This window comes from Leptodactylus fuscus, chromosome 5 (genome assembly GCF_031893055.1).
Source record: "Leptodactylus fuscus isolate aLepFus1 chromosome 5, aLepFus1.hap2, whole genome shotgun sequence".
In the NCBI taxonomy this organism is placed as follows: domain Eukaryota; kingdom Metazoa; phylum Chordata; class Amphibia; order Anura; family Leptodactylidae; genus Leptodactylus; species Leptodactylus fuscus.
The window spans coordinates 14,595,103-14,622,982 of NC_134269.1; the positions used below are offsets into that span (position 1 = coordinate 14,595,103).

At 48.0% G+C, this 27,880-nt stretch overlaps 1 protein-coding gene across 1 annotated transcript; it reads right to left on the reverse strand.

Annotated features, from left to right (window-relative positions):
- Positions 1-2,277: 2,277 nt before the first annotated feature.
- AP1S1 (adaptor related protein complex 1 subunit sigma 1) lies at positions 2,278-27,027 on the reverse strand. Its single transcript, XM_075272475.1, has 5 exons — positions 26,891-27,027; positions 15,840-16,018; positions 9,156-9,264; positions 6,193-6,330; positions 2,278-3,650 (listed from the first exon to the last, which is right to left on the reverse strand). Exons 1-5 carry the CDS (start codon positions 26,891-26,893, stop codon positions 3,603-3,605), a joined length of 477 nt encoding a protein of 158 aa, XP_075128576.1. The 5' UTR covers positions 26,894-27,027; the 3' UTR covers positions 2,278-3,602.
- Positions 27,028-27,880: the final 853 nt, after the last annotated feature.

The following is a 27,880-nucleotide window of genomic DNA, read 5'->3' on the forward strand; positions in this document are numbered from 1 at the left end:
CTATAATACTACCTCCTATGTACAAGAATATAACGACTATAATACTGCTCCTATGTACAAGAATATAACTACTATAATACTACCTCCTATGTACAAGAATATAACTACTATAATACTGCTCCTATGTACAAGAATATAACGACTATAATACTGCTCCTATGTACAAGAATATAACTACTATAATACTACTCCTATGTACAAGAATATAACTACTATAATACTACCTCCTATGTACAAGAATATAACTACTATAATACTGCTCCTATGTACAAGAATATAACTACTATAATACTGCTCCTATGTACAAGAATATAACTACTGTAATACTGCTCCTATGTACAAGAATATAACTACTATAATACTACTCGTATGTACAAGAATATAACTACTATAATACTACCTCCTATGTACAAGAATATAACTACTATAATACTGCTCCTATGTACAAGAATATAACTACTATAATACTACCTCCTATGTACAAGAATATAACTACTATAATACTACCTCCTATGTACAAGAATATACTATAATACTGCTCCTATGTACAAGAATATAACTACTATAATACTGCTCCTATGTGCAAGAATATAACTACTATAATACTGCTCCTATGTACAAGAATATAACTATAATACTGCCCCTTATGTAGTAGAACATATACTGCTATAATACTACCATCTTGCTTTGTTGTAATCCAGTGGAGGTGTTGAGCCTCTTGTACAGTATATCGGCAGGTTAGTTCTGATTGGTTTATAGGACGCCATTACATTACTACTTCATGTACGAGGCGCAGTTTTCTCCGTAATCCTTGTACTTTTGTTCGGTGTCTCAGTGCAGATTTATGACCTTGATTTCCTCTTACATAGAAACATTGGATATAAAACATTCCCAGTGACTTTGCTCTGTACCAAGGACGTTGCGATGCTCATTCACAGGATCCTTCCACCTATTTCTGAATCTGATGCTGCACGATCTGAACCACACATCGGCTGCTCACTGACATTTGAATGACACCATAACCAAGGCTCTTAAACGGATGGTTCCTACATGAAGAAGCTTAATACCAGTTCTGTAACTGAAGTGTCACACCCCAAAAACGAGATGAATGACCGTGTCATGCCAAAAAGAAGTCGAGAAGGAGCGGAGCAGGACACTAGGAGTCCAGGCCTCGTTCTGTGCCACACTCCGCCCCTCACTCTTTGCACTAGTGATTGGGTTTAGTGATCCAGATGAAGTCATGTGATCTGGAGCCTTCTCAGGAACGATGTGACATCACAGAAAAGCATGACTAGGAGTTGAGAAGGTTGTAAGGTGTACCAGGCCCCGCCTGTAGGGGGGTCTCTCTCACAGGACAATTGCCATTGGCAGTTCAAGTTGCCCTACTCATTGGCCGAAGTTTAGCAGCCACTTAGGAACCTATTTACAGCTGTCAGACAAGGAAGTAGACTGACCAAGAACTTACTGGGGACTATATTTATTACTGGCGGGTGGGAGGAGACTGACTAGGAACTCATTAGATCATATATATATATATATATATATATATATATATATAGATATATATATATATATATATATATATATATATATTATACACACAGCTGCCAGATGGGGAAGGAGACTGACTGGGAAGCATATTTACAGCTGCCAGGGGAGGAGGAGACTAGCTGAAAGCTTACTGAGGGTTATATTCAAAGTACCAGTAGGGTAGGAGACTGACTGAGGACCAAGGGTGTAGCTATCGGGGTTGCAAAGGTGGTAGTCGCTGCCATCCCCCCCCCAAGGGTACATCTGCCACATAAAATACACCACTAATTTCAATAGCACAGAAAAGGTAGGGACCCCATAACATATTTTGCATTGAGGCCCTTCAAGGTACATCTCTGCTGGATACTATAGTTACAGCTTCCAGAGGTGGAGGAGACTGACTGGGAGTTTACTGGGGACTAAAATATATATTACACAGAGCTGCCAGAGACAGGTAGGAAGATAGGAAACTGACTTACCACCCCTTTGACAACTGCAAATATAGTCAGTCTCCCTCCTCCTTTGGCAGCTGTATATATAGTCCTCAGTAAATTGCCAGTCAGTCTCCTTCCTCCTCTGGCAGCTATCTTCCTCAGTCTGCTTCTCAATCAGACTGGAGATGTGTACTGCTAATACTAACCCCCCCAGACAATGGCGCCAAACCGATCAGGTTAGATCTGTCCTTAAGTTTTTAATCACACTAGACTGCGGCCCTGTCTCCATTTCTAGCAGGAACCAGCCCGAACACTCTTGACAACCAATCAAACGTCTTTAATTTTTGAATTTCAGAAATTACAGGTAGTAGTGGATCAAGTGTTAACACTAGTGCAAACACGACGGTAGTGTAGTCCTAGCAGCCCAGAAACATTCAGTGCCCCTGACCAAACCATGGGTTAGGACATTCCCAAGTTTATGTACGTTTTAAGTAAAAAAAAAAAAAAAAAAAAAAAAAAAATTTGACCTGGAAACCATCAACAAGCAGCAGTGGATGATTTTGCTATTGATACTATGACTCTATGAAATGTTACATTCGGCATCTATATAACATTACTACTTTTTTTAGAAAGCAATATAAAATTTCTACCTGGAAACCATCAACAAGCAGGTGCGGAGGCGTTTACTATTTATACCATAACTGTGAAATGTAACATTCCGCGTTCTTCTATTTATTTTGTGTTTTATGCTCATCTTTTGCAGTTTCCAAAACAAAAAAATGGCACATTTGTTACTGGAAACCATCAACAAGTTGTAGTTGACAGATCCATGAGCTCCTTGCCCATCCCAGATTATTCAGATATTTGGTGGATTGGGTAGACTTCAACTAAACAGATGGAGAGTTACACAGTATGGAGGTCACGCTTGTCCTTAGGCTCCTTGCTGACTGTTTCCATCTAAAAACCGATTCTGGAAACTGGTGAAAGGTAATGCAGATATTAGGCATGTGTTAGCAAATATGAACCCAGCCATATGCATGGCCCCGGCAAACCTGTGCAAGCCTCGAACTAAGAGAAACCGGAGCAGAGGTAATTTAGCAGCACTCATGTTTTATTCCAGAAGTTCGTGCGATGGTGACGGGAAGGTAAAGGGGGCGCTGAGGATGTCTTATGGGGTGGTCGCGACTATCCTCCAATGGTCCAGGCTCTTATCGGAGTAGTCAGCGAGTGAGAGAGCGAAAACAGGTAAGTGCCCATCACCAAAGTGTGCAAAAACCAAAAAAATAAACTAAAAAAAAAAAAAAAATCAGCATGGCGTGCGGCGGGCAACCGACGGCGTACAAAAATGTGTTCAATTATTTGTCTCAATGCGTTCTGGAGGGCGGGGGGGAGGGGGAAGCTGATTGAGAAAGTGCAATTGGTCCCTTTCTTTGCTCGGAAACTGTACAGAGGGGAGGAGACAAGCAGCTACGCACAGCGACGCACGTATAGACACACAGCTATGGCGGGGAGTGTGCGTGCTGGTCACGTGATTGTAAAACGGGAAGGGGGGATGGGGGGTGTTCTGGGGAAACGGGATGTAAAAAGGGGGTTTGGTCAAAAACGGGGACGGGGATGGGGGGGAATGTCCTCTGTGTATCAAGCCAGTCCCATCTCTTCTAGAACGCTGCGCGGTGACTCATCCTCCTGCAGAGAAACAGAACATGGGGGTCAGAGCGGGCACAAACACAATGCAGCAAAGCTCCAGACCCACAACTACCAGTATACAGGATCAGCACAGCTCTATATACACACAGTATATACACACAGGGGTCACACATACATTACAGCTTATTAGTGCAACCCCAAATATAGTCTGATACATTATAGAGAATAATATACAACAGTGAGCGCAGCTCTGGAGTATAATACAGGATAAGTAATGTAATGTATGTACACAGTGACTGTACCAGCAGAATAGTGAGCGCAGCTCTGGAGTATAATACAGGATAAGTAATGTAATGTATGTACACAGTGACTGTACCAGCAGAATAGTGAGCGCAGCTCTGGAGTATAATACAGGATAAGTAATGTAATGTATGTACACAGTGACTGTACCAGCAGAATAGTGAGCGCAGCTCTGGAGTATAATACAGGATAAGTAATGTAATGTATGTACACAGTGACTGCACCAGCAGAATAGTGAGCGCAGCTCTGGAGTATAATACAGGATAAGTAATGTAATGTATGTACACAGTGACTGCACCAGCAGAATAGTGAGCGCAGCTCTGGAGTATAATACAGGATAAGTAATGTAATGTATGTACACAGTGACTGCACCAGCAGAATAGTGAGCGCAGCTCTGGAGTATAATACAGGATAAGTAATGTAATGTATGTACACAGTGACTGCACCAGCAGAATAGTGAGCGCAGCTCTGGAGTATAATACAGGATAAGTAATGTAATGTATGTACACAGTGACTGCACCAGCAGAATAGTGAGCGCAGCTCTGGAGTATAATACAGGATAAGTAATGTAATGTATGTACACAGTGACTGCACCAGCAGAATAGTGAGCGCAGCTCTGGAGTATAATACAGGATATGTAATGTAATGTATGTACACAGTGACTGCACCAGCAGAATAGTGAGCGCAGCTCTGGAGTATAATACAGGATAAGTAATGTATGTACACAGTGACTGTACCAGCAGAATAGTGAGCGCAGCTCTGGAGTATAATACAGGATAAGTAATGTAATGTATGTACACAGCAACTGCACCAGCAGAATAGTGAGCGCAGCTCTGGAGTATAATACAGGATAAGTAATGTAATGTATGTACACAGTGACTGTACCAGCAGAATAGTGAGTGCAGCTCTGGAGTATAATACAGGATAAGTAATGTAATGTATGTACACAGTGACTGCACCAGCAGAATAGTGAGCGCAGCTCTGGAGTATAATACAGGATAAGTAATGTAATGTATGTACACAGTGACTGTACCAGCAGAATAGTGAGCGCTGCTCTGGAGTATAATACAGGATATGTAATGTAATGTATGTACACAGTGACTGTACTAGCAGAATAATGAGCGCAGCTCTGGAGTATAATACAGGATAAGTAATGTAATGTATGTACACAGTGACTGTACCAGCAGAATAGTGAGCGCAGCTCTGGAGTATAATACAGGATGTAACTCAGGATCAGTACAGGATAAGTAATGTAAAGCAGCTGAGGTGTGTATTATGATGTCCTGTAGTAGCTGGGTTGGGTCCCTTGAGGTACTGCAGCAGCTGAGGTATGTGCTACCATGTCCTGCAGCAGATTATGTGTAAATAGACACATTCTGCAACAGTTGAGCTTCTGTATCGACTGAGAAAGGTCTATGATGTTCTGCTGTGGTTTGTATTGTGAGGTTCTGCAGCAGCTGTGGAATGTATTGTGAGACTCTGAAATAACGAAGGTGTATTATAAGACTCTGTAGCACTTGGGCTTCACATCATGAAGTTCTGCAGCAAATGAGTTGTGTATTACAATGTTATACAGCTGCAGAGGTTTCTATTGTGAGGTTCCGCAGCAGCAGAAGTGTGTATTATGAGACTCTGTAGCAGCTGGTGTTGATGTATGTATTACGAGACATGTTTATGGGGGAGGGGGGTCATCATTCCTGTTATAATAAGGGGTCCTCGTAGCCCCCGCTGATGTATCATCTCCCTTTACATGTAGCCACAGATGAGCAGGCAGCGACTGCTGTCCCGGTGATTTAACCATTTATCACTGCCGGGCCCTGCACTCGGCCCATACATCATCATCATCATCATCATCACCGCTGCCTTCATTTCCCCCTTCCCCTCCCTCACCCTGGATCATTAATGCCCCGACTCCCATTCATCATCTCATTGAAGCTGTGAATGGTGCACACACCTGATCCGCCGCTGGTCCCCGCTACCTCGCACCCCCCCCCCATTCTATTTAATCCCCCCCACTAGCTCGTAATCTCCCCACCACACACACTCTCTTTATCTCCCTCCCACTCTATCTCCAGAGTGGAAATTTCTTGCGATGAAAGTGAGTGGGTGGGAGTCAGTGAGCTGTGACAGGACCAGAGATGGGTGATTCATCCACTGCAGAGAAAGGAGGGGGCAGAGCGAGAGCGAGCGAGCGAGGGAGACACAAAGGAAGAAAGGAAAGTAAAAGAGACAAACTGAGACATGGAGAGAGCGCGAGACACAGACCGCAGGGCGCACTCACCTCCTGGAGCATGTCTGACTGCTCGATCGCCTTCAGGACGCTCTTCTTAGATGTGTCTTGGATTTCGCCTCCCATTAGGAACTCATCCAGGATGAAATAGGCTTTCTCAAAGTTAAATATGATGTCCAGCTCACACACCTGTAGGGGGCAGTATACACAAGAGGGGAAAGTCAGTGTCATCAGGGGGAGTGTTATAGTGGTTACATAGGGGGCAGTATTATAGTAGTTATATTCTTGTACATAGGAGTAGTATTATAGTAGTTATATTCTTGTACATAGAGCAGTATTATAGTAGTTATATTCTTGTACATAGGAGTAGTATTATAGTAGTTATATTCTTGTACATAGGGGCAGTATTATAGTAGTTATATTCTTGTACATAGGAGCAGTATTATAGTAGTTATATTCTTGTACATAGGAGTAGTATTATAGTAGTTATATTCTTGTACATAGGGGGCAGTATTATAGTAGTTATATTCTTGTACATAGGAGCAGTATTATAGTAGTTATATTCTTGTACATAGGAGGTAGTATTATAGTAGTTATATTCTTGTACATAGGAGCAGTATTATAGTAGTTATATTCTTGTACATAGGAGTAGTATTATAGTAGTTATATTCTTGTACATAGGGGGCAGTATTATAGTAGTTATATTCTTGTACATAGGAGGTAGTATTATAGTAGTTATATTCTTGTACATAGGAGTAGTATTATAGTAGTTATATTCTTGTACATAGGGGGCAGTATTATAGTAGTTATATTCTTGTACATAGGAGCAATATTATAGTAGTTATATTCTTGTACATAGGAGTAGTATTATAGTAGTTATATTCTTGTACATAGGAGCAGTATTATAGTAGTTATATTCTTGTACATAGGAGTAGTATTATAGTAGTTATATTCTTGTACATAGGGAGCAGTATTATAGTAGTTATATTCTTGTACATAGGAGCAGTATTATAGTAGTTATATTCTTGTACATAGGAGCAGTATTATAGTAGTTATATTCTTGTACATAGGAGGTAGTATTATAGTAGTTATATTCTTGTACATAGAAGTAGTATTATAGTAGTTATATTCTTGTACATAGGAGGCAGTATTATAGTAGATATATTCTTGTACATAGGAGTAGTATTATAGTAGTTCTATTCTTGTACATAGGAGGAGTATTATAGTAGTTATATTCTTGTACATAGGAGTAGTATTATAGTAGTTATATTCTTGTACATAGGGGCAGTATTATAGTAGTTATATTCTTGTACATAGGAGTAGTATTATAGTAGTTATATTCTTGTACATAGGAGTAGTATTATAGTAGTTCTATTCTTGTACATAGGAGGAGTATTATAGTAGTTATATTCTTGTACATAGGAGTAGTATTATAGTAGTTCTATTCTTGTACATAGGAGTAGTATTATAGTAGTTATATTCTTGTACATAGGGGGCAGTATTATAGTAGTTATATTCTTGTACATAGGAGTAGTATTATAGTAGTTATATTCTTGTACATAGGAGGTAGTATTATAGTAGTTATATTCTTGTACATAGGAGGTAGTATTATAGTAGTTATATTCTTGTACATAGGAGTAGTATTATAGTAGTTATATTCTTGTAAATAGGGGGCAGTATTATAGTAGTTATATTCTTGTACATAGGAGTAGTATTATAGTAGTTATATTCTTGTACATAGGAGGTAATATTATAGTAGTTATATTCTTGTACATAGGAGCAATATTATAGTAGTTATATTCTTGTACATAGGAGCAGTATTATAGTGGTTATATTCTTGTACATAGGAGGTAGTATTATAGTAGTTATATTCTTGTACATAGAAGTAGTATTATAGTAGTTATATTCTTGTACATAGGAGCAGTATTATAGTAGTTATATTCTTGTACATAGGAGCAGTATTATAGTAGTTATATTCTTGTACATAGGAGTAGTATTATAGTAGTTATATTCTTGTACATAGGAGTAGTATTATAGTAGTTATATTCTTGTACATAGGAGCAGTATTATAGTAGTTATATTCTTGTACATAGGAGTAGTATTATAGTAGTTATATTCTTGTACATAGGAGCAGTATTATAGTAGTTATATTCTTGTACATAGGAGCAGTATTATAGTAGTTATATTCTTGTACATAGGAGTAGTATTATAGTAGTTATATTCTTGTATATAGGAGTAGTATTATAGTAGTTATATTCTTGTACATAGAGCAGTATTATAGTAGTTATATTCTTGTACATAGGAGTAGTATTATAGTAGTTATATTCTTGTACATAGGAGTAGTATTATAGTAGTTATATTCTTGTACATAGGAGTAGTATTATAGTAGTTATATTCTTGTACATAGGAGTAGTATTATAGTAGTTATATTCTTGTACATAGGAGTAGTATTATAGTAGTTATATTCTTGTACATAGGAGGTAGTATTATAGTAGTTATATTCTTGTACATAGGAGGTAGTATTATAGTAGTTATATTCTCGTACATTGGGGGCAGTATTATAGTAGTTATATTCTTGTACATAGGGGTATTATTATGGCAGTTATATTCTTGTATACAGTGGGCAGTATATTTATAAACAACAATCATCTGTTGTGATTACTGTCTTGTACTGGCAGCTCTCTCTCTCCGATACAGTCATGCTGGTATTTGTTGTAATCGTGCTGCCCACTTCTGGAGACATGACATAGTATACAATGGAATAAGTGAATAGACGTGACAGACCGGTGGGGCTGAGTAATACACATGACATACTGCTTACGGGCTCCTGACCTGGGGGGATTACATATGCAGCCTGTGATCGCTGGTAAGCCTAATTAGCAGAGCGTGGCCTAATACTTGTGAGGAGGGGGTGTATGAGAGGTAAATACGGGGGAAGGGTGTGCTGTCCACCTCCAGCTTCTGTATTACTAAGCCCACGCCTGCGGCTGAGCGTGTCTGGCAGAGAAACTTACGCTGCCGAAGTACTTGTCCAGTAGCTCCACGTATCGGTGGATGAGCTCCAGGGTCAGCAACTCATTATCCTGATCTTCCACGGCACAACAGAAATACAGGCTGGCATATCTAGGATAGAGAGCTCGGATTTAAAGAAGAGACACCGGGAGGAGAGGGCAGAGCATTAGTGCAATGTACAGACAGCACATACTAGGGGGGGAGGGATGTCACCATACAACAGGCATCTATCCCAAGGAAGGGGGCGAGATCCATCAGGCATCATGTGCCAAGTGTACCCTCGTGATGGCATCCACACACAGCTAGCAGACATGCCGCATCATCACACAGAACCTGCCTCTAGCCACGGGCATCAGATCTATAAGCCAGGAGAAGGATGATGCCAGCGGAGGAGGACAGGAAGCGGCAAGATGCCAGGCACGATAGACGGCCGCTACATGTCCAGAAATTCATCACCTAACACCTCAACGTGTAGTGTGGGGAAGAAGTTTTATCACTCACATAGCAAGAAGCTTAATAGTGGTACCTGGCTCTGCACTCTCATAGTAGTACTATATAGCGGTATGTGGCTCTGCACTGTCATAGTAGTACTATATAGCGGTATGTGGCTCTGCGCTCTCCTAGTAGTACTATATAGCGGTATGTGGCTCTGTGCTCTCCTAGTAGTACTATATAGCGGTATGTGGCTCTGCGCTATCCTAGTAGTACTATATAGCGGTATGTGGCTCTGCACTGTCATAGTAGTACTATATAGCGGTATGTGGCTCTGCGCTCTCCTAGTAGTACTATATAGCGGTATGTGGCTCTGCACTATCCTAGTAGTACTGTATAGCGGTATGTAGCTCTGCGCTCTCCTAGTAGTACTATATAGCGGTATGTGGCTCTGCGCTCTCCTAGTAGTACTATATAGCGGTATGTGGCTCTGCGCTATCCTAGTAGTACTATATAGCGGTATGTGGCTCTGCGCTCTCCTAGTAGTACTATATAGCGGTATGTGGCTCTGCGCTCTCCTAGTAGTACTATATAGCGGTATGTGGCTCTGCGCTCTCCTAGTAGTACTATATAGCGGTATGTGGCTCTGCGCTCTCCTAGTAGTACTATATAGCGGTATGCGGCTCTGCGCTCTCCTAGTAGTACTATATAGCGGTATGCGGCTCTGCGCTCTCCTAGTAGTACTATATAGCGGTATGCGGCTCTGTGCTCTCCTAGTAGTACTATATAGCGGTATGTGGCTCTGCGCTCTCCTAGTAGTACTATATAGCGGTATGTGGCTCTGCGCTCTCCTAGTAGTACTATATAGCGGTATGCGGCTCTGCGCTCTCCTAGTAGTACTATATAGCGGTATGTGGCTCTGCGCTCTCCTAGTAGTACTATATAGCGGTATGTGGCTCTGCGATCTCCTAGTAGTACTATATAGCGGTATGTGGCTCTGCACTCTCCTAGTAGTAATATATAGCAGTATGTGGCACTGCGCTCTCTTACTGAGTACTGGGGGGGCTCACCTTCTATAGAGGACAGGGGCAGAGTACTGGGGGCGTTCACCTTCTATAGAGGACAGGGGCAGAGTACTGGGGGCGCTCACCTTCTATAGAGGACAGGAGCAGAGTACTGGGGGCGCTCACCTTCTATAGAGGACAGGAGCAGAGTACTGGGGGCGCTCACCTTCTATAGAGGACAGGGGCAGAGTACTGGGGGCGCTCACCTTCTATAGAGGACAGGAGCAGAGTACTGGGGGCGCTCACCTTCTATAGAGGACAGGAGCAGAGTACTGGGGGCGCTCACCTTCTATAGAGGACAGGAGCAGAGTACTGGGGGCGCTCACCTTCTATAGAGGACAGGGGCAGAGTACTGGGGGCGCTCACCTTCTATAGAGGACAGGAGCAGAGTACTGGGGGCGCTCACCTTCTATAGAGGACAGGGGCAGAGTACTGGGGGCGCTCACCATCTATAGAGGACAGGAGCAGAGTACTGGGGGCGCTCACCTTCTATAGAGGACAGGGGCAGAGTACTGGGGGCGCTCACCTTCTATAGAGGACAGGGGCAGAGTACTGGGGGCGCTCACCTTCTATAGAGGACAGGAGCAGAGTACTGGGGGCGCTCACCTTCTATAGAGGACAGGGGCAGAGTACTGGGGGCGCTCACCTTCTATAGAGGACAGGAGCAGAGTACTGGGGGCGCTCACCTTCTATAGAGGACAGGGGCAGAGTACTGGGGGCGCTCACCTTCTATAGAGGACAGGAGCAGAGTACTGGGGGCGCTCACCTTCTATAGAGGACAGGGGCAGAGTACTGGGGGCGCTCACCTTCTATAGAGGACAGGGGCAGAGTACTGGGGGCGCTCACCTTCTATAAAGGACAGGAGCAGAGTACTGGGGGCGCTCACCTTCTATAGAGGACAGGAGCAGAGTACTGGGGGCGCTCACCTTCTATAGAGGACAGGAGCAGAGTACTGGGGGCGCTCACCTTCTATAGAGGACAGGAGCAGAGTACTGGGGGCGCTCACCATCTATAGAGGACAGGAGCAGAGTACTGGGGGCGCTCACCATCTATAGAGGACAGGAGCAGAGTACTGGGGGCGCTCACCTTCTATAGAGGACAGGAGCAGAGTACTGGGGGCGCTCACCATCTATAGAGGACAGGAGCAGAGTACTGGGGGCGCTCACCTTCTATAGAGGACAGGAGCAGAGTACTGGGGGCGCTCACCATCTATAGAGGACAGGAGCAGAGTACTGGGGGCGCTCACCTTTTATAGAGGACAGGAGCAGAGTACTGGGGGCGCTCACCTTCTATAGAGGACAGGAGCAGAGTACTGGGGGCGCTCACCATCTATAGAGGACAGGAGCAGAGTACTGGGGGCACTCACCTTCTATAGAGGACAGGAGCAGAGTACTGGGGGCGCTCACCATCTATAGAGGACAGGAGCAGAGTACTGGGGGCGCTCACCTTCTATAGAGGACAGGGGCAGAGTACTGGGGGCGCTCACCTTCTATAGAGGACAGGAGCAGAGTACTGGGGGCGCTCACCTTCTATAGAGGACAGGAGCAGAGTACGGGGGGCGCTCACCTTCTATAGAGGACAGGAGCAGAGTACTGGGGGCGCTCACCTTCTATAAAGGACAGGAGCAGAGTACTGGGGGCGCTCACCTTCTATAGAGGACAGGAGCAGAGTACTGGGGGGCGCTCACCTTCTATAGAGGACAGGAGCAGAGTACTGGGGGGCGCTCACCTTCTATAGAGGACAGGAGCAGAGTACTGGGGGGCGCTCACCTTCTATAGAGGACAGGGGCAGAGTACTGGGGGCGCTCACCTTCTATAGAGGACAGGAGCAGAGTACTGGGGGGGCGCTCACCTTCTATAGAGGACAGGAGCAGAGTACTGGGGGGCGCTCACCTTCTATAGAGGACAGGAGCAGAGTACTGGGGGGCGCTCACCTTCTATAGAGGACAGGAGCAGAGTACTGGGGGCGCTCACCTTTTATAGAGGACAGGAGCAGAGTACTGGGGGCGCTCACCTTCTATAGAGGACAGGAGCAGAGTACTGGGGGCGCTCACCTTCTATAGAGGACAGGAGCAGAGTACTGGGGGCGCTCACCTTTTATAGAGGACAGGAGCAGAGTACTGGGGGCGCTCACCTTCTATAGAGGACAGGGGCAGAGTCCTGGGGGGGGGCTCACCTTCTATAGAGGACAGGAGCAGAGTACTGGGGGGGCTCACCTTCTATAGAGGACAGGAGCAGAGTACTGGGGGCGCTCACCTTCTATAGAGGACAGGAGCAGAGTCCTGGGGGGGGGGCTCACCTTCTATAGAGGACAGGAGCAGAGTCCTGGGGGGGGGGCTCACCTTCTATAGAGGACAGGAGCAGAGTACTGGGGGCGCTCACCTTCTATAGAGGACAGGAGCAGAGTACTGGGGGCGCTCACCTTCTATAGAGGACAGGAGCAGAGTACTGGGGGGCGCTCACCTTCTATAGAGGACAGGAGCAGAGTACTGGGGGCGCTCACCTTCTATAGAGGACAGGGGCAGAGTACTGGGGGCGCTCACCTTCTATAGAGGACAGGAGCAGAGTACTGGGGGCGCTCACCTTCTATAGAGGGCAGGGGCAGAGTACTGGGGGGGCTCACCTTCTATAGAGGACAGGAGCAGAGTACTGGGGGCGCTCACCTTCTATAGAGGACAGGAGCAGAGTACTGGGGGCGCTCACCTTCTATAGAGGACAGGAGCAGAGTACTGGGGGCGCTCACCTTCTATAAAGGACAGGAGCAGAGTACTGGGGGCGCTCACCTTCTATAGAGGACAGGAGCAGAGTACTGGGGGCGCTCACCTTCTATAGAGGACAGGAGCAGAGTACTGGGGGGCGCTCACCTTCTATAGAGGACATGAGCAGAGTACTGGGGGCGCTCACCTTCTATAGAGGACAGGAGCAGAGTACTGGGGGCGCTCACCTTCTATAGAGGACAGGAGCAGAGTACTGGGGGCGCTCACCTTCTATAGAGGACAGGAGCAGAGTACTGGGGGCGCTCACCTTCTATAGAGGACAGGAGCAGAGTACTGGGGGCGCTCACCTTCTATAGAGGACAAGAGCAGAGTACTGGGGGGCGCTCACCTTCTATAGAGGACAGGAGCAGAGTACTGGGGGGCGCTCACCTTCTATAGAGGACAGGGGCAGAGTACTGGGGGCGCTCACCTTCTATAGAGGACAGGAGCAGAGTACTGGGGGGCGCTCACCTTCTATAGAGGACAGGAGCAGAGTACTGGGGGGCGCTCACCTTCTATAGAGGACAGGAGCAGAGTACTGGGGGGGCTCACCTTCTATAGAGGACAGGAGCAGAGTACTGGGGGCGCTCACCTTCTATAGAGGACAGGAGCAGAGTACTGGGGGGGGCTCACCTTCTATAGAGGACAGGAGCAGAGTACTGGGGGGGCTCACCTTCTATAGAGGACAGGAGCAGAGTACTGGGGGGGCTCACCTTCTATAGAGGACAGGAGCAGAGTACTGGGGGCGCTCACCTTCTATAGAGGACAGGAGCAGAGTACTGGGGGGCGCTCACCTTCTATAGAGGACAGGAGCAGAGTACTGGGGGCGCTCACCTTCTATAGAGGACAGGAGCAGAGTACTGGGGGGCGCTCACCTTCTATAGAGGACAGGGGCAGAGTACTGGGGGCGCTCACCTTCTATAGAGGACAGGGGCAGAGTACTGGGGGCGCTCACCTTCTATAGAGGACAGGAGCAGAGTACTGGGGGCGCTCACCTTTTATAGAGGACAGGAGCAGAGTACTGGGGGCGCTCACCTTCTATAGAGGACAGGAGCAGAGTACTGGGGGCGCTCACCTTCTATAGAGGACAGGGGCAGAGTACTGGGGGCGCTCACCTTCTATAGAGGACAGGAGCAGAGTACTGGGGGCGCTCACCTTCTATAGAGGACAGGGGCAGAGTACTGGGGGCGCTCACCTTCTATAGAGGACAGGGGCAGAGTACTGGGGGCGCTCACCTTCTATAGAGGACAGGGGCAGAGTACTGGGGGCGCTCACCTTCTATAGAGGACAGGAGCAGAGTACTGGGGGCGCTCACCTTCTATAGAGGACAGGGGCAGAGTACTGGGGGCGCTCACCTTCTATAGAGGACAGGGGCAGAGTACTGGGGGCGCTCACCTTCTATAGAGGACAGGAGCAGAGTACTGGGGGCGCTCACCTTCTATAGAGGACAGGAGCAGAGTACTGGGGGCGCTCACCTTCTATAGAGGACAGGAGCAGAGTACTGGGGGCGCTCACCTTCTATAGAGGACAGGGGCAGAGTACTGGGGGGGCTCACCTTCTATAGAGGACAGGAGCAGAGTACTGGGGGCGCTCACCTTCTATAGAGGACAGGAGCAGAGTACTGGGGGCGCTCACCTTTTATAGAGGACAGGGGCAGAGTACTGGGGGCGCTCACCTTTTATAGAGGACAGGAGCAGAGTACTGGGGGCGCTCACCTTTTATAGAGGACAGGGGCAGAGTACTGGGGGCGCTCACCTTCTATAGAGGACAGGAGCAGAGTACTGGGGGCGCTCACCTTCTATAGAGGACAGGAGCAGAGTACTGGGGGCGCTCACCTTCTATAGAGGACAGGGGCAGAGTACTGGGGGCGCTCACCTTTTATAGAGGACAGGGGCAGAGTACTGGGGGCGCTCACCTTCTATAGAGGACAGGAGCAGAGTACTGGGGGCGCTCACCTTCTATAGAGGACAGGAGCAGAGTACTGGGGGCGCTCACCTTCTATAGAGGACAGGAGCAGAGTACTGGGGGCGCTCACCTTTTATAGAGGACAGGAGCAGAGTACTGGGGGCGCTCACCTTTTATAGAGGACAGGGGCAGAGTACTGGGGGCGCTCACCTTCTATAGAGGACAGGAGCAGAGTACTGGGGGCGCTCACCTTCTATAGAGGACAGGGGCAGAGTACTGGGGGCGCTCTCCTTTTATAGAGGACAGGAGCAGAGTACTGGGGGCGCTCACCTTCTATAGAGGACAGGAGCAGAGTACTGGGGGCGCTCACCTTCTATAGAGGACAGGAGCAGAGTACTGGGGGCGCTCACCTTCTATAGAGGACAGGGGCAGAGTACTGGGGGCGCTCACCTTCTATAGAGGACAGGAGCAGAGTACTGGGGGCGCTCACCTTCTATAGAGGACAGGGGCAGAGTACTGGGGGCGCTCACCTTTTATAGACCACCTTAAGATCTTTCCACTCTAGGAAGCTGCACATTTTGGGTTTTCGGCTCAGCACGGTCTGCATCAGGTCCCGCACCAGCTTCTTCTTGTCCCTCTCGGAGGTGGCCACGTACCACTTCTGTAGGCGCAGCTTCCCCTGCCGGCTGAACAGCAGCATAAATCGCATCTGTAAAGAGAGAGAGGAGAGAGACAATGAGTAGGAGAGCTGCGACCTCTAGTGGACGAGTCCTATTACTGCAGCCACCTAATCTATCTCACCAATCAGATCACTTCCCTGGTCTCATGTGGTGGCAGCTGATTGGCAGCCTTGTATATGGGGCTACAAATGCGGCATATACTATACAATAATAACCTGTCTCCAGTGCAAGCTACTACTCTCTGTTATCAGACATTTGTCTGCGGATCCAACAGCACAATTGGCTGTAAAACTACAATTGTGAGCGGTGATACAGCATGGGCAGGACTGGAAGGCATTAAAAGGCTCCGACCTTCTTCCTGCGGGGTGGTAGTAAGGTGCCCTGACTGCATCATTTAAGGGGTTAATTGTCTGTGACTGGAGCCGTCGCCAATCGATGACCCTGCGCCAGGTCCCTGCTGTATAATGGAGCTCCAGCACGAGGCACCATACACAGGTTTATATGCATTAAAGGGATCCCTGCTGTTATGGACCCCTCCCCTATCCACAGGAGAGTCTGATCGCCAGGTCCTTCAGTGATCAGAAGGACGGGGACTGAGAGTCCTCCTAAGGCCTCCTCGCGAATGGCGCAGCAATGTCCGGCGCTCCGTTCACTGTCATTTCCAGCATCGCCCTCAGCCCCGGAGAGCCCCGGACACCAGGAGGATTTAAGGGATACTTTTGGTCCTCCTGATCAGCGGTAGATCCAGCGATTGGACACTTATCCCCTACCCACAGGACATCCCCTTTAAGTGGCTGACAAAAGGGAACAATAGACCGCACCTTACTTTAGCACTAGGTGGACTGAAGGTTTAGTGTCCCTTTAAAACGTGGGGTGCAGGTGAGGGAGTCACATGACTACTGGTCCCAGCGGCCATGTTGGATATAGCGGTGCTAGAACCAGTGGCCCTTGATTATAAAAAAAAAAAAAGTTTAACCCTTTGTGGAGACTGTGGTGGCGGAACCACTCACTATAGAGGGGCCCTACACGCTACATCATGGGGGTCCTCCTCATTATGAAGACACTCTTATGAGGGCTCTATATGTTACGGAGGTGTCATTGCTATTATTATACTGTGGGGTCTCTTCAGGCCGGAACCCCAGGGGGAGTTGAGCAAACATAAAACCAGTGTTACTCACCTCTCCTGGGCTCCAGCCGTACTCCCTGCTGTCTGAGGGCCTCTTTAGTGATGTCACGTGGGTCAGGCCGGCGGCACAACACATAATGGGTAACCCAAATCTGTGATGTCTGTTATAGCGGAGCGCAGGAGAGGTGAGTGCCACGTTGTTATGTTTGTCACCTCTCCTGGGCTTCCACTCATTATACTCAGGGTCAGAGCATGATAATAGCTCTTGGGTGCTGAACCCAAAATTTTTGCAACATTTTTTTTTTCTAGATTGTGAGCCCCCTATAGGGAGCACAATGTACATTTCCCCTATCAGTATGTCTTTGTAGAATGGGAGGAAATCCACGCAAACACGGGGAGAACATACAAACTCCTTGCAGATGTTGTTCTTGGCAGGATTCGAACACAGGACTCCAGCGCTGCAAGGCAGCCACCGAATTTCCCCAATTTTTGCAATATCTGTAACAAACACCATCAGGGCCACTATACTGTGTGCAGGGGCCACTTTGAGATATTATACGGTGTATAGGGGCGCCTATGGGGCATAATACTGTTTGCAAGTGGACCCTTATATTATTATTATTATTGTTTATTTATATAGCACCATTAACTCCATGGTGCTGTACATTATTATATTAATTCCATGGTGCTGTACATTATTATATTAATTCCATGGTGCTGTACATTATTATATTAATTCCATGGTGCTGTACATTATTATATTAATTCCATGGTGCTGTACATTATTATATTAATTCCATGGTGCTCTGTACATTATTATATTAATTCCATGGTGCTGTACATTATTATATTAATTCCATGGTGCTGTACATTATTATATTAATTCCATGGTGCTGTACATTATTATATTAATTCCATGGTGCTGTACATTATTATATTAATTCCATGGTGCTGTACATTATTATATTAAACCCATGGTGCTGTACATTATTATATTAAACCCATGGTGCTCTGTACATTATTATATTAATCCCATGGTGCTGTACATTATTATATTAATTCCATGGTGCTGTACATTATTATATTAATCCCATGGTGCTGTACATTATTATATTAATTCCATGGTGCTGTACATTATTATATTAATTCCATGGTGCTGTACATTATTATATTAATCCCATGGTGCTCTGTACATTATTATATTAATTCCATGTTGCTCTGTACATTATTATATTAACCCCTTCCCGCCGATGGCACTTTTTGACTTCCTGACCAAGCTCGATTTTTCAAAACGGAAATGTGTCACTTTATGTGGCAATAACTTTGGAACGCTTTAACTTACCAAAGTGATTTTGAGATTGTTTTCTCGTAACACATTGTACTTCATGTTAGTAGTAAATTTTGGTTGATATGTTTTGTGTTTAATTATGAAAAAATAGGAAATTTGGTGGAAATTTTGAAAAATATGCATTTTATAAAGTTTGAAATGATGTGCATTGCATACAGATAGTCAGACCGCCAAAATTATATCATAAATCTCATGTCCCAGATCTCTGCTTTATGTCGGCATCAAACTTTAGTCAGCCTTTTATTTTTTACGGACATTATAAGGTTTACAAGTGAAACAACAATATTCAAAATTTTCAAGAAATTTCCAAAACCCATTTTTTAAGGGACTAATCCAGTTATGAAGGGGTTTTAAAGGACCCCTGTATTAGAAACCCCCATAAATCACCCCATTTTCAAAACTGCACCCCTTAAATAAGCCAAAGCAACATATACCAAGTATTTCAGCCCTATAAGTGCTTAACAGGAATTAATACAAAATGGAGGTGAAATTTTCAAATTTGATGTTATTTTACTAATATTTTCGTTTAGCCCTAGAATTTGCACATTTACAAGGGGTTAAAGGAGAAAACGCATCCCAGAATTTGTTAGGCAAGTTCTCCCGACTACCATAGTACCCCACTTGTGGGTGTAAACTAATATATGGACGCACAGCGAGACGCAGGAGGGAAGGCGCGCCAAAGAGCTTTTAGAAGGCAGATCTGGCTGTGAACAGTTTCAGGCACCATGTCGCATTTACAAAGCCCTTGAGAAGTCAAAACAGTGGAAACCTCTAGAAAGTGACCCCATCTTGAAAACCGCACCCCTCAAAGAATTTATCAAGCGATGTAGTGAGCATTAGTAACCCCGAAGTGAATGTGTAAGCTGTGCGGAGTAAATTGGGTAAACCAAATCCCATTCTATTTTCCTACTAGCTCCTATGACACGGATGGGGAAGAGGGGCATTCTGGGGGGTCAGCGCTGGTGTATTATCTCTCATAAGCTCTAAATATGGGGGGTCCCCTGAAACCGCTCGCAGAGATTATACATTTCCTTCTAGTCGCAGCCACTTATGTCCTAATGATTTGGCGACTTTTGGGGGTTTTGTCTTCACATTGTACAAGCTAGATTTTTATTTTCTGGCAATGTGGCCATATGAGGGCTTGGTGTTTGCGGTATTAGATGTACTTTTCAATGCCACCATTTTGGGGCCTGTAAATTATTGACTACATTTTATTAACTCTTTCTGGGTGGGATGTAAAAGGAAACATCAATTCTGGCATTGCTTTTTAGCATTTATTTTTTTTCCCGTGCAACGTACAGCATAAGTAACATGTTACCTTTATTCTGCGGGTCGGTACGGTTAAGGCGATACCTCATTTATATGATTTTTTAATGCGTTGCTATTTGTGTAGAATAAAATTCAATTTAGGGAAAAAAAATCTATTATTTTTGTATCGCCATCTTCTGAAAGGCGTAACATTTTTATTCTTTGGTAGACAGAGCTGGTTGAGGGCTTATTTTTTGCGGGAAGACCTCTTCTTTTTATTGGTACCATTTTGGTTTTCATCTGACCATTTGATTATTTTTTATTGAACATTTTGTAAGGGAAAGGTGGTGAATAATCATTATTTTGAGCAGTTTTCTACATTTTTTTTTTACGCCGTTCGGGTTAAATAATGTTTTAATTTTATTGTTCAGGTTATTACGGACGCGGCGATACCAAATATGTAATGTTTTTTTCTATTTTTCTTTATTTTACATAGTAAAACATTTTATATGGGGAAAAAGGGATTTTTGGGGCTTTATTTCTAATTTATTTTAAACTTTTTTATTTTTACTTTTTTTTCACTTTTTTTTTCTGTCCCCATGGGGGATTGAAGCAGTGATCGGCTGATCACCGCTTCAATACATATACACTGCAATACACGTGTTACACGTGTATTGCAGTGTAGAGGAAGCTGTCAGCCTGTGTGGACGCACAGGCTGACAGCTTCATTTACGGCAGGATCGGCCAGGCGCGAGGAGGAGGTAAGTGAAGGGGCAGACCCGGGGTCACTGATCAGACCCCGGGCTGCCCCCTACGAACACCGGCACCCCCCGAAACGGGCGCGGGGGGGGTGCCGATCGGCACCATTTTAGAACGGAACCCCGGAGGTGCCGGCGGTCATGTTGATCGCCGGCATATCAGGGGTTAACACCCGCGATCGGACCCGGTTCCGACCGCGGGTGTAACGGGACATTGTCAGCCGTGTATTACGGCTGACACCCGCTGTGCATGGTGCGCACACAGGTCCTGGGCACACAGGGCGCATGTCGGGAAGGGGTTAATTACATGGTGCTGTACATTATTATATTACTTCCATGGTGCTGTACATTATTATAGTAATTCCATGGTGCTGTACATTATTATATTAATTCCATGGTGCTGTACATTATTATAGTAATTCCATGGTGCTGTACATTATTATATTAATTCCATGGTGCTTTACATTATTATATTAATTCCATGGTGTTGTACATTATTATATTAATTCCATGGTGCTTTACATTTGGGGGTTACATACAATACACAGAATATACAGGTAGATATAATACTGACAGTGACGGACTGGCACAGTGGGGTAGAGGGCCCTGCCCGCGAGGGCTTACAATCTATAAGGGAAGGGGGTAGAGACAGAAGGAGAGGGGGAGACTGTACAGATGGCGGTGCGGTGATAGTGTTATTGGGGGGTGTAGGCCTTCCTGAATAGATGAGTCTTCAGGGCCTTCTTGAAGCCTGTGATTGTGGGGGTCAGTCTTATGTGTCGTGGTAAGGAGTTCCAGAGTATGGGGGATGGACGGAAGAAATCTTGGAGACGGTTGTGTGAGGAGCGGATGAGAGCAGAGCGGAGTAGGAGGTCATTGGAGGATCTGAGGTTACCTGTGGGCAGGTAGCGGGAGATTAGGTCAGAGATATATGGAGGGGACAGGGTGTGGATGGCTTTGTATGTTAGTGTTAGTAGCTTGAACTCAATTTGCTGGGCTATAGGTAACCAGTGGAGGGACTGGCAGAGGGGAGCAGCTGATGAAGATCGGGGGGTGAGGTGGATTAAGCGAGCAGCGCAGTTTAAGGTGGACTGGAGGGGGGCGAGGGTGTTAGCTGGGAGTCCATGGAGAAGGGTGTTGCAGTAGTCTAGGCGGGAGATTGTGAGGGCCTGGACGAGCATCTTGGTAGTTTCTGGGGTGAGGAAGGAGCGGATTCGGTGGATGTTCTTGAGCTGGAGGCGGCAGGAGGTGTTGAGGGTTTGAACGTGTGACTTGAAGGATAAGTCGGAGTCCAGGGTTACCCCAAGACATCGGGCCTGTGGGACAGGGGTAAGTGGGGTTCCATTAACTTTGATAGATGGGTCAGGCGGAGGGGCCATACAGGATGGGCTGAAGATGATAAACACTGTTTTCTCCATGTTGAGTTTGAGAAAGCGGGAGGAGAGGAAGGAGGTTACGGCCGCTAAACAATCTGGAACTCTGGCCAGCAGGGAGGTAATGTCTGGTCCAGTGATATATATTTGGGTGTCGTCGTTATAGCAGTGGTACTGAAAGCCATGAGATTCTATGAGTTGGCCCAGGCCAAGGGTGTAGATGGAGAACAGGAGGGGTCCTAGGACGGAGCCCTGGGGGACACCTACAGAGAGAGGGCGAGGTGAGGAGGTGGTGTGCAAGTGGGAGACGCTGAATGTGTGGTCGGTGAGGTATGAGGAGATCCAGGAAAGGGCCGGGTTTGAGATACCAAGGGATGAGAGAGTTTCTAACAAAAGGGAGTGGTCAACTGTGTCAAAGGCAGAGGAGAGGAGGAGGAGGAGGAGGAGGAGAGAGTAATGGCGCTTGGCTTTGGCGGTTAGCAGGTCATTGGTGACTTTTGTTTCTGAAGCCTGACTGAAGTCTGTCACAGAGCAGGTTGGACAAGAGATAGGAGGAGAGTTCGGAGTGGACATGCTGCTCAAGAAGTTTTGAGGCGTACGGGAGCAGAGAGATGGGACGATAGATGGCTGGAGAGGACGGGGCGAGGGACGGTTTCTTAAGTATAGGAGTGACAGTGGCGTGTTTGAAGGCTGAGGGGAAGGATCCTTTGGTTAGGGATAGATTGAAGAGATGGGTTAGGGCTGGAGTGATAACTTCAGTAAGTTTGGGGATGAGATGTGACTGGATCGGGGCGAGCGCACAGGAGGTGAGGTGGGATGTGGAGATTAGGGAGGAGAGTTTTTCGTCAGTGATGGAGGAGAAGCAGGTCAGGGATGAGGAACAGTAAGTAGTTGGGTAGAGGGGTTGTAGGGGGTGTAGGGGGGCCATGAAAGGGGATGTTATGTGACTAGAGAAGGGGGGGGGGGGGGAATGGGACGACAAATCAAAAGTTTGCTATTAGGTCCAGTCTCACTAGTTACACCCCTGGGGTAATCATTATGGAAACTCTATTATGGTGGAGGTCTCTACATTACAAAGGCTCCATTGGGGGGGGGGGGGGGGCACTCTTCATTACGGTGCTGTACTATGGGGGGAGGGGGGTCTCCATTACGGTGCTGCACTATGGGGGGGGTCTCCATTACGGTGCTGTACTATGGGGGGGTCGGTCTCCATTACGGTGCTGTACTATGGGGGGGGCGGTCTCCATTACGGTGCTGTACTATGGGGGGGGCGGTCTCCATTACGGTGCTGTACTATGGGTGGGGTCTCCATTACGGTGCTGTACTATGGGGGGGGGGGGGGGTCTCCATTACGGTGCTGTACTATGGGGGGGGGTCTCCATTACGGTGCTGTACTATGGGTGGGGTCTCCATTACGATGCTGTACTATAGGGGGGTCTGAATTACGGTGCTGTATTATGGGGGGGTCTCCATTACGGTGCTGTATTATGGGGGGGTCTCCATTACGGTGCTGTATTATGGGGGGGTCTCCATTACGGTGCTGTATTATGGGGGGGTCTCCATTACGGTGCTGTACTATGGGGGGGGTCTCCATTACGGTGCTGTACTATGGGGGGGGTCTCCATTACGGTGCTGTATTATGGGGGGGGGGGGTCTCCATTACGGTGCTGTACTATGGGGGGGTCTCCATTACGGTGCTGTACTATAGGGGGGTCTCCATTACGATGCTGTACTATAGGGGGGTCTGAATTACGGTGCTGTATTATGGGGGGGTCTCCATTACGGTGCTGTATTATGGGGGGGTCTCCATTACGGTGCTGTACTATGGGGGGGGGGGGGGGGCTCCATTACGGTGCTGTACTATGGGGGGGGTCTCCATTACGGTGCTGTACTATGGGGGGGGGGGTCTCCATTACGGTGCTGTACTATAGGGGGGGGTCTCCATTACGGTGCTGCACTATGGGGGGGGGTCTACATTACGGTGCTGTACTATGGGGGGGGGGGGTCTCCATTACGGTTCTGTACTATGGGGGGGGAGGGGGTCTCCATTACGGTGCTGTACTATGGGGGGGTCTCCATTACGGTGCTGTATTATGGGGGGGGGGGGGGGGTCTCCATTACGGTGCTGTACTATGGGGAGGGGGGGTCCCCATTACGGTGCTGTACTATGGGGGGGGGGGTCTCCATTACGGCGCTGTACTATAGGGGGGTCTCCATTACGATGCTGTACTATAGGGGGGTCTGAATTACGGTGCTGTATTATGGGGGGGTCTCCATTACGGTGCTGTATTATGGGGGGGTCTCCATTACGGTGCTGTACTATGGGGGGGGGGGGGGGCTCCATTACGGTGCTGTACTATGGGGGGGTCTCCATTACGGTGCTGTACTATGGGGGGGGGGGTCTCCATTACGGTGCTGTACTATAGGGGGGTCTCCATTACGGTGCTGCACTATGGGGGGGGGGTCTACATTACGGTGCTGTACTATGGGGGGGGGGGGGGTCTCCATTACGGTTCTGTACTATGGGGGGGGAGGGGGTCTCCATTACGGTGCTGTACTATGGGGGGGGTCTCCATTACGGTGCTGTATTATGGGGGGGGGGGGGTCTCCATTACGGTGCTGTACTATGGGGAGGGGGGGTCTCCATTACGGTGCTGTACTATGGGGGGGGGGGGGTGTCTCCATTATGGTACTGTACTATAGGGGTCTCCATTACGGTGCTGTAGTATGGGGGGGGGGTCTCCGTTATGGTGCTGTAAAATGGGGGGGGTGGGGGGGTCTCCATTACGGTGCTGTACTATGGGGGGGGGGTCTCCGTTACGGTACTGTACTATAGGGGGCTCCATTACGGTGCTGTACTATGGGGGGGGGGGGGTCTCCATTACAGTGCTGTACTATGGTGGGGGTCTCCATTACGGTGCTGCACTATGGGGGGGGGGGGGGTCTCCATTATGGTGCTGTACTATGGGGGGGGTCTCCGTTATGGTGCTGTAAAATGGGGGGGGGGGGGACTCCATTACGGTGTTGTACTATGGGGGGGGGGGGTCTCCATTACGGTGCTGTACTATAGGGGGGTCTCCATTACGGTGCTGTACTATGGGGGGGGGGGGGGGTCTCCATTACGGTGCTGTACTATGGGGGGGTCTCCATTACGGTGCTGTACTATGGGGGGGGGGGGGGTCTCCATTACGGTGTTGTACTATGGGGGGGGGGGGGTCTCCATTACGGTGCTGTACTATAGGGGGGGGGGTCTCCATTACGGTGCTGTACTATAGGGGGGTCTCCATTACGGTGCTGTACTATGGGGGGGGGGGTCTCCATTACGGTGCTGTACTATGGGGGGGGGGGTCTCCATTACGGTGCTGTACTATAGGGGGGTCTCCATTACGGTGTTGTACTATGGGGGGGGGGGGGGGTCTCCATTACGGTGTTGTACTATGGGGGGGGGGGGGGGGTCTCCATTACGGTGCTGTACTATAGGGGGGTCTCCATTACGGTGCTGTACTATGGGGGGGGGGTCTCCATTACGGTGCTGTACTATGGGGGGGGGGTCTCCATTACGGTGCTGTACTATAGGGGGGTCTCCATTACGGTGTTGTACTATGGGGGGGGGGGGGGTCTCCATTACGGTGCTGTACTATAGGGGGGTCTCCATTACGGTGCTGTACTATAGGGGGGTCTCCATTACGGTGCTGCACTATAGGGGGGTCTCCATTACGGTGTTGTACTATGGGGGGGGGTCTCCATTACGGTGCTGTACTATAGGGGGGTCTCCATTACGGTGTTGTACTATGGGGGGGGGGGGGGGTCTCCATTACGGTGCTGTACTATAGGGGGGTCTCCATTACGGTGTTGTACTATGGGGGGGGGGGGGGTCTCCATTACGGTGCTGTACTATAGGGGGGTCTCCATTACGGTGTTGTACTATGGGGGGGGGGGGGTCTCCATTACGGTGTTGTACTATGGGGGGGGGGGGGTCTCCATTACGGTGTTGTACTATGGGGGGGGGGGGGTCTCCATTACGGTGTTGTACTATGGGGGGGGGGGGGTCTCCATTACGGTGCTGTACTATAGGGGGGTCTCCATTACGGTGCTGTACTATAGGGGGGGTCTCCATTACGGTGCTGTACTATGGGGGGGGGGGGTCTCCATTACGGTGCTGTACTATGGGGGGGGGGCTCCATTACGGTGCTGTACTATAGGGGGGTCTCCATTACGGTGTTGTACTATGGGGGGGGGGGCTCCATTACGGTGCTGTACTATAGGGGGGGTCTCCATTACGGTGCTGTACTATGGGGGGGGGGGGGGTCTCCATTACGGTGCTGTACTATGGGGGGGGCTCCATTACGGTGCTGTACTATAGGGGGGTCTCCATTACGGTGCTGTACTATGGGGGGGGGGGGGTGTCTCCATTACGGTGCTGTACTATGGGGGGGGGCTCCATTACGGTGCTGTACTATAGGGGGGGTCTCCATTACGGTGTTGTACTATGGGGGGGGGGGTCTCCATTACGGTGCTGTACTATGGGGGGGGGGTCTCCATTACGGTGCTGTACTATGGGGGGGTCTCCATTACGGTGCTGTACTATAGGGGGGTCGGGGGTCTCCATTACGGTGCTGTACTATAGGGGGGTCTCCATTACGGTGCTGTACTATAGGGGGGTCTCCATTACGGTGCTGTACTATAGGGGGGTCTCCATTACGGTGCTGTACTATAGGGGGGTCTCCATTACGGTGCTGTACTATAGGGGGGTCTCCATTACGGTGCTGGACTATAGGGGGGTCTCCACCATCCATACCATATGACATGTCAGGTCCGAGCTGCACTGACCCTTGAACCCTCAGGTCATGTGACCCCCCCCTATGGTAACGTCTAGGCTAGCATTATACTATATGACGTGTCCGTCGTCGGGTCTGAGCAGTCACTGACACAAGGCGCCGCCACCTCAGCTCTGCCGCTCACACCTGTCACCTGAGCCCTTGTCTCATGCCATGCCCCTGTATAATGGCGGCACTGCGCACAGCCCGAGCCCTTCCCCTCACTCTCACCATCTTGCCGCCTATTCTGTGGACCGCCTCTCCCCGTGCTACGGCCTCTTCTCAGGCCTCGGTCCCCGGCCTGTCGTGGCTCACTGTCCGGACCCGGTGCCTCCTCCCCCCGGCCTCACCCCGGAGGGAGGAGGGAAGGGCATTTAGACTACGCATGCGTGGCCTCAGATTGCTTCACTGCGCGTGCTCAAGGTAAATTACGGAACGCCACAAAGGTCAATCTACTCTGGTAGAATTGCGTCATAGCTGAAGGGTGGAGTAACGGTGCTGTAGTTTCTATGGAAACAGCCGAGGCCGGTCATCTGAGCTATTGTGGGCGGAGTTGTAAGAGTGACCAGGCAGGAACGTGTCTCAGCCAAGGGTCAGGCAAGGCAGGACGCCATGTTATTGGTTGGATAAGTTACTATTATAGATTTGCAGATTGTTATTCTGTGTGAGAGAGCACCACCCAATGGAGTAAGGACCTAGTCATCCTCTTATTATCTCCTGTGTCCTTGTCTAACACGTACAATAAAGTTATAGCCATGAACCGTAGCAGAAAACGGCGACTTCTGTATATTAACGATAAAACGCAACTAAATCTTATCATGTGACCACTGACCGCGCTAGATAGAGGACGCCATGGCCACCCCTGGTCATGTGATGGATTTCCGCTGTATCGGCGGTCAGATGGCGCCGTCCTAAATCAGGCCTCAGGTTCCAAGCCCCGGGAGGACCCATTAACTATATGTCTACATGCCAACCGCTGTTCAGGTGAAATCTTTTGCAGTTTCGGATCATTGACCATAAATCGCTGTATTTGTTTGCATTTACCTGACTGCGATTCTGTTTTACCTGCAGGACTTTACCTGGTTATCCTACAGAATCCGGGACAGACGGGAGACATGTAAGTCACTGAGGTCATAGCTGAGCCCTGGACGAGAATAGCTGCAGTGTAAAGCATGGTGGGCCGACGAAGTAGCAACCTGACCAGAAAGAAGGAGGATTATT

Coding starts and splice junctions, on each gene's coding strand:
- AP1S1 (XM_075272475.1), bottom strand. Junction 6,331..9,155: donor TGGACAAGTACTTCGGCAGC/GTAAGTTTCTCT, acceptor TGCCCCCTACAG/GTGTGTGAGCTGGACATCAT. Junction 3,651..6,192: donor AGTCAGACATGCTCCAGGAG/GTGAGTGCGCCC, acceptor GTTTCTCTGCAG/GAGGATGAGTCACCGCGCAG.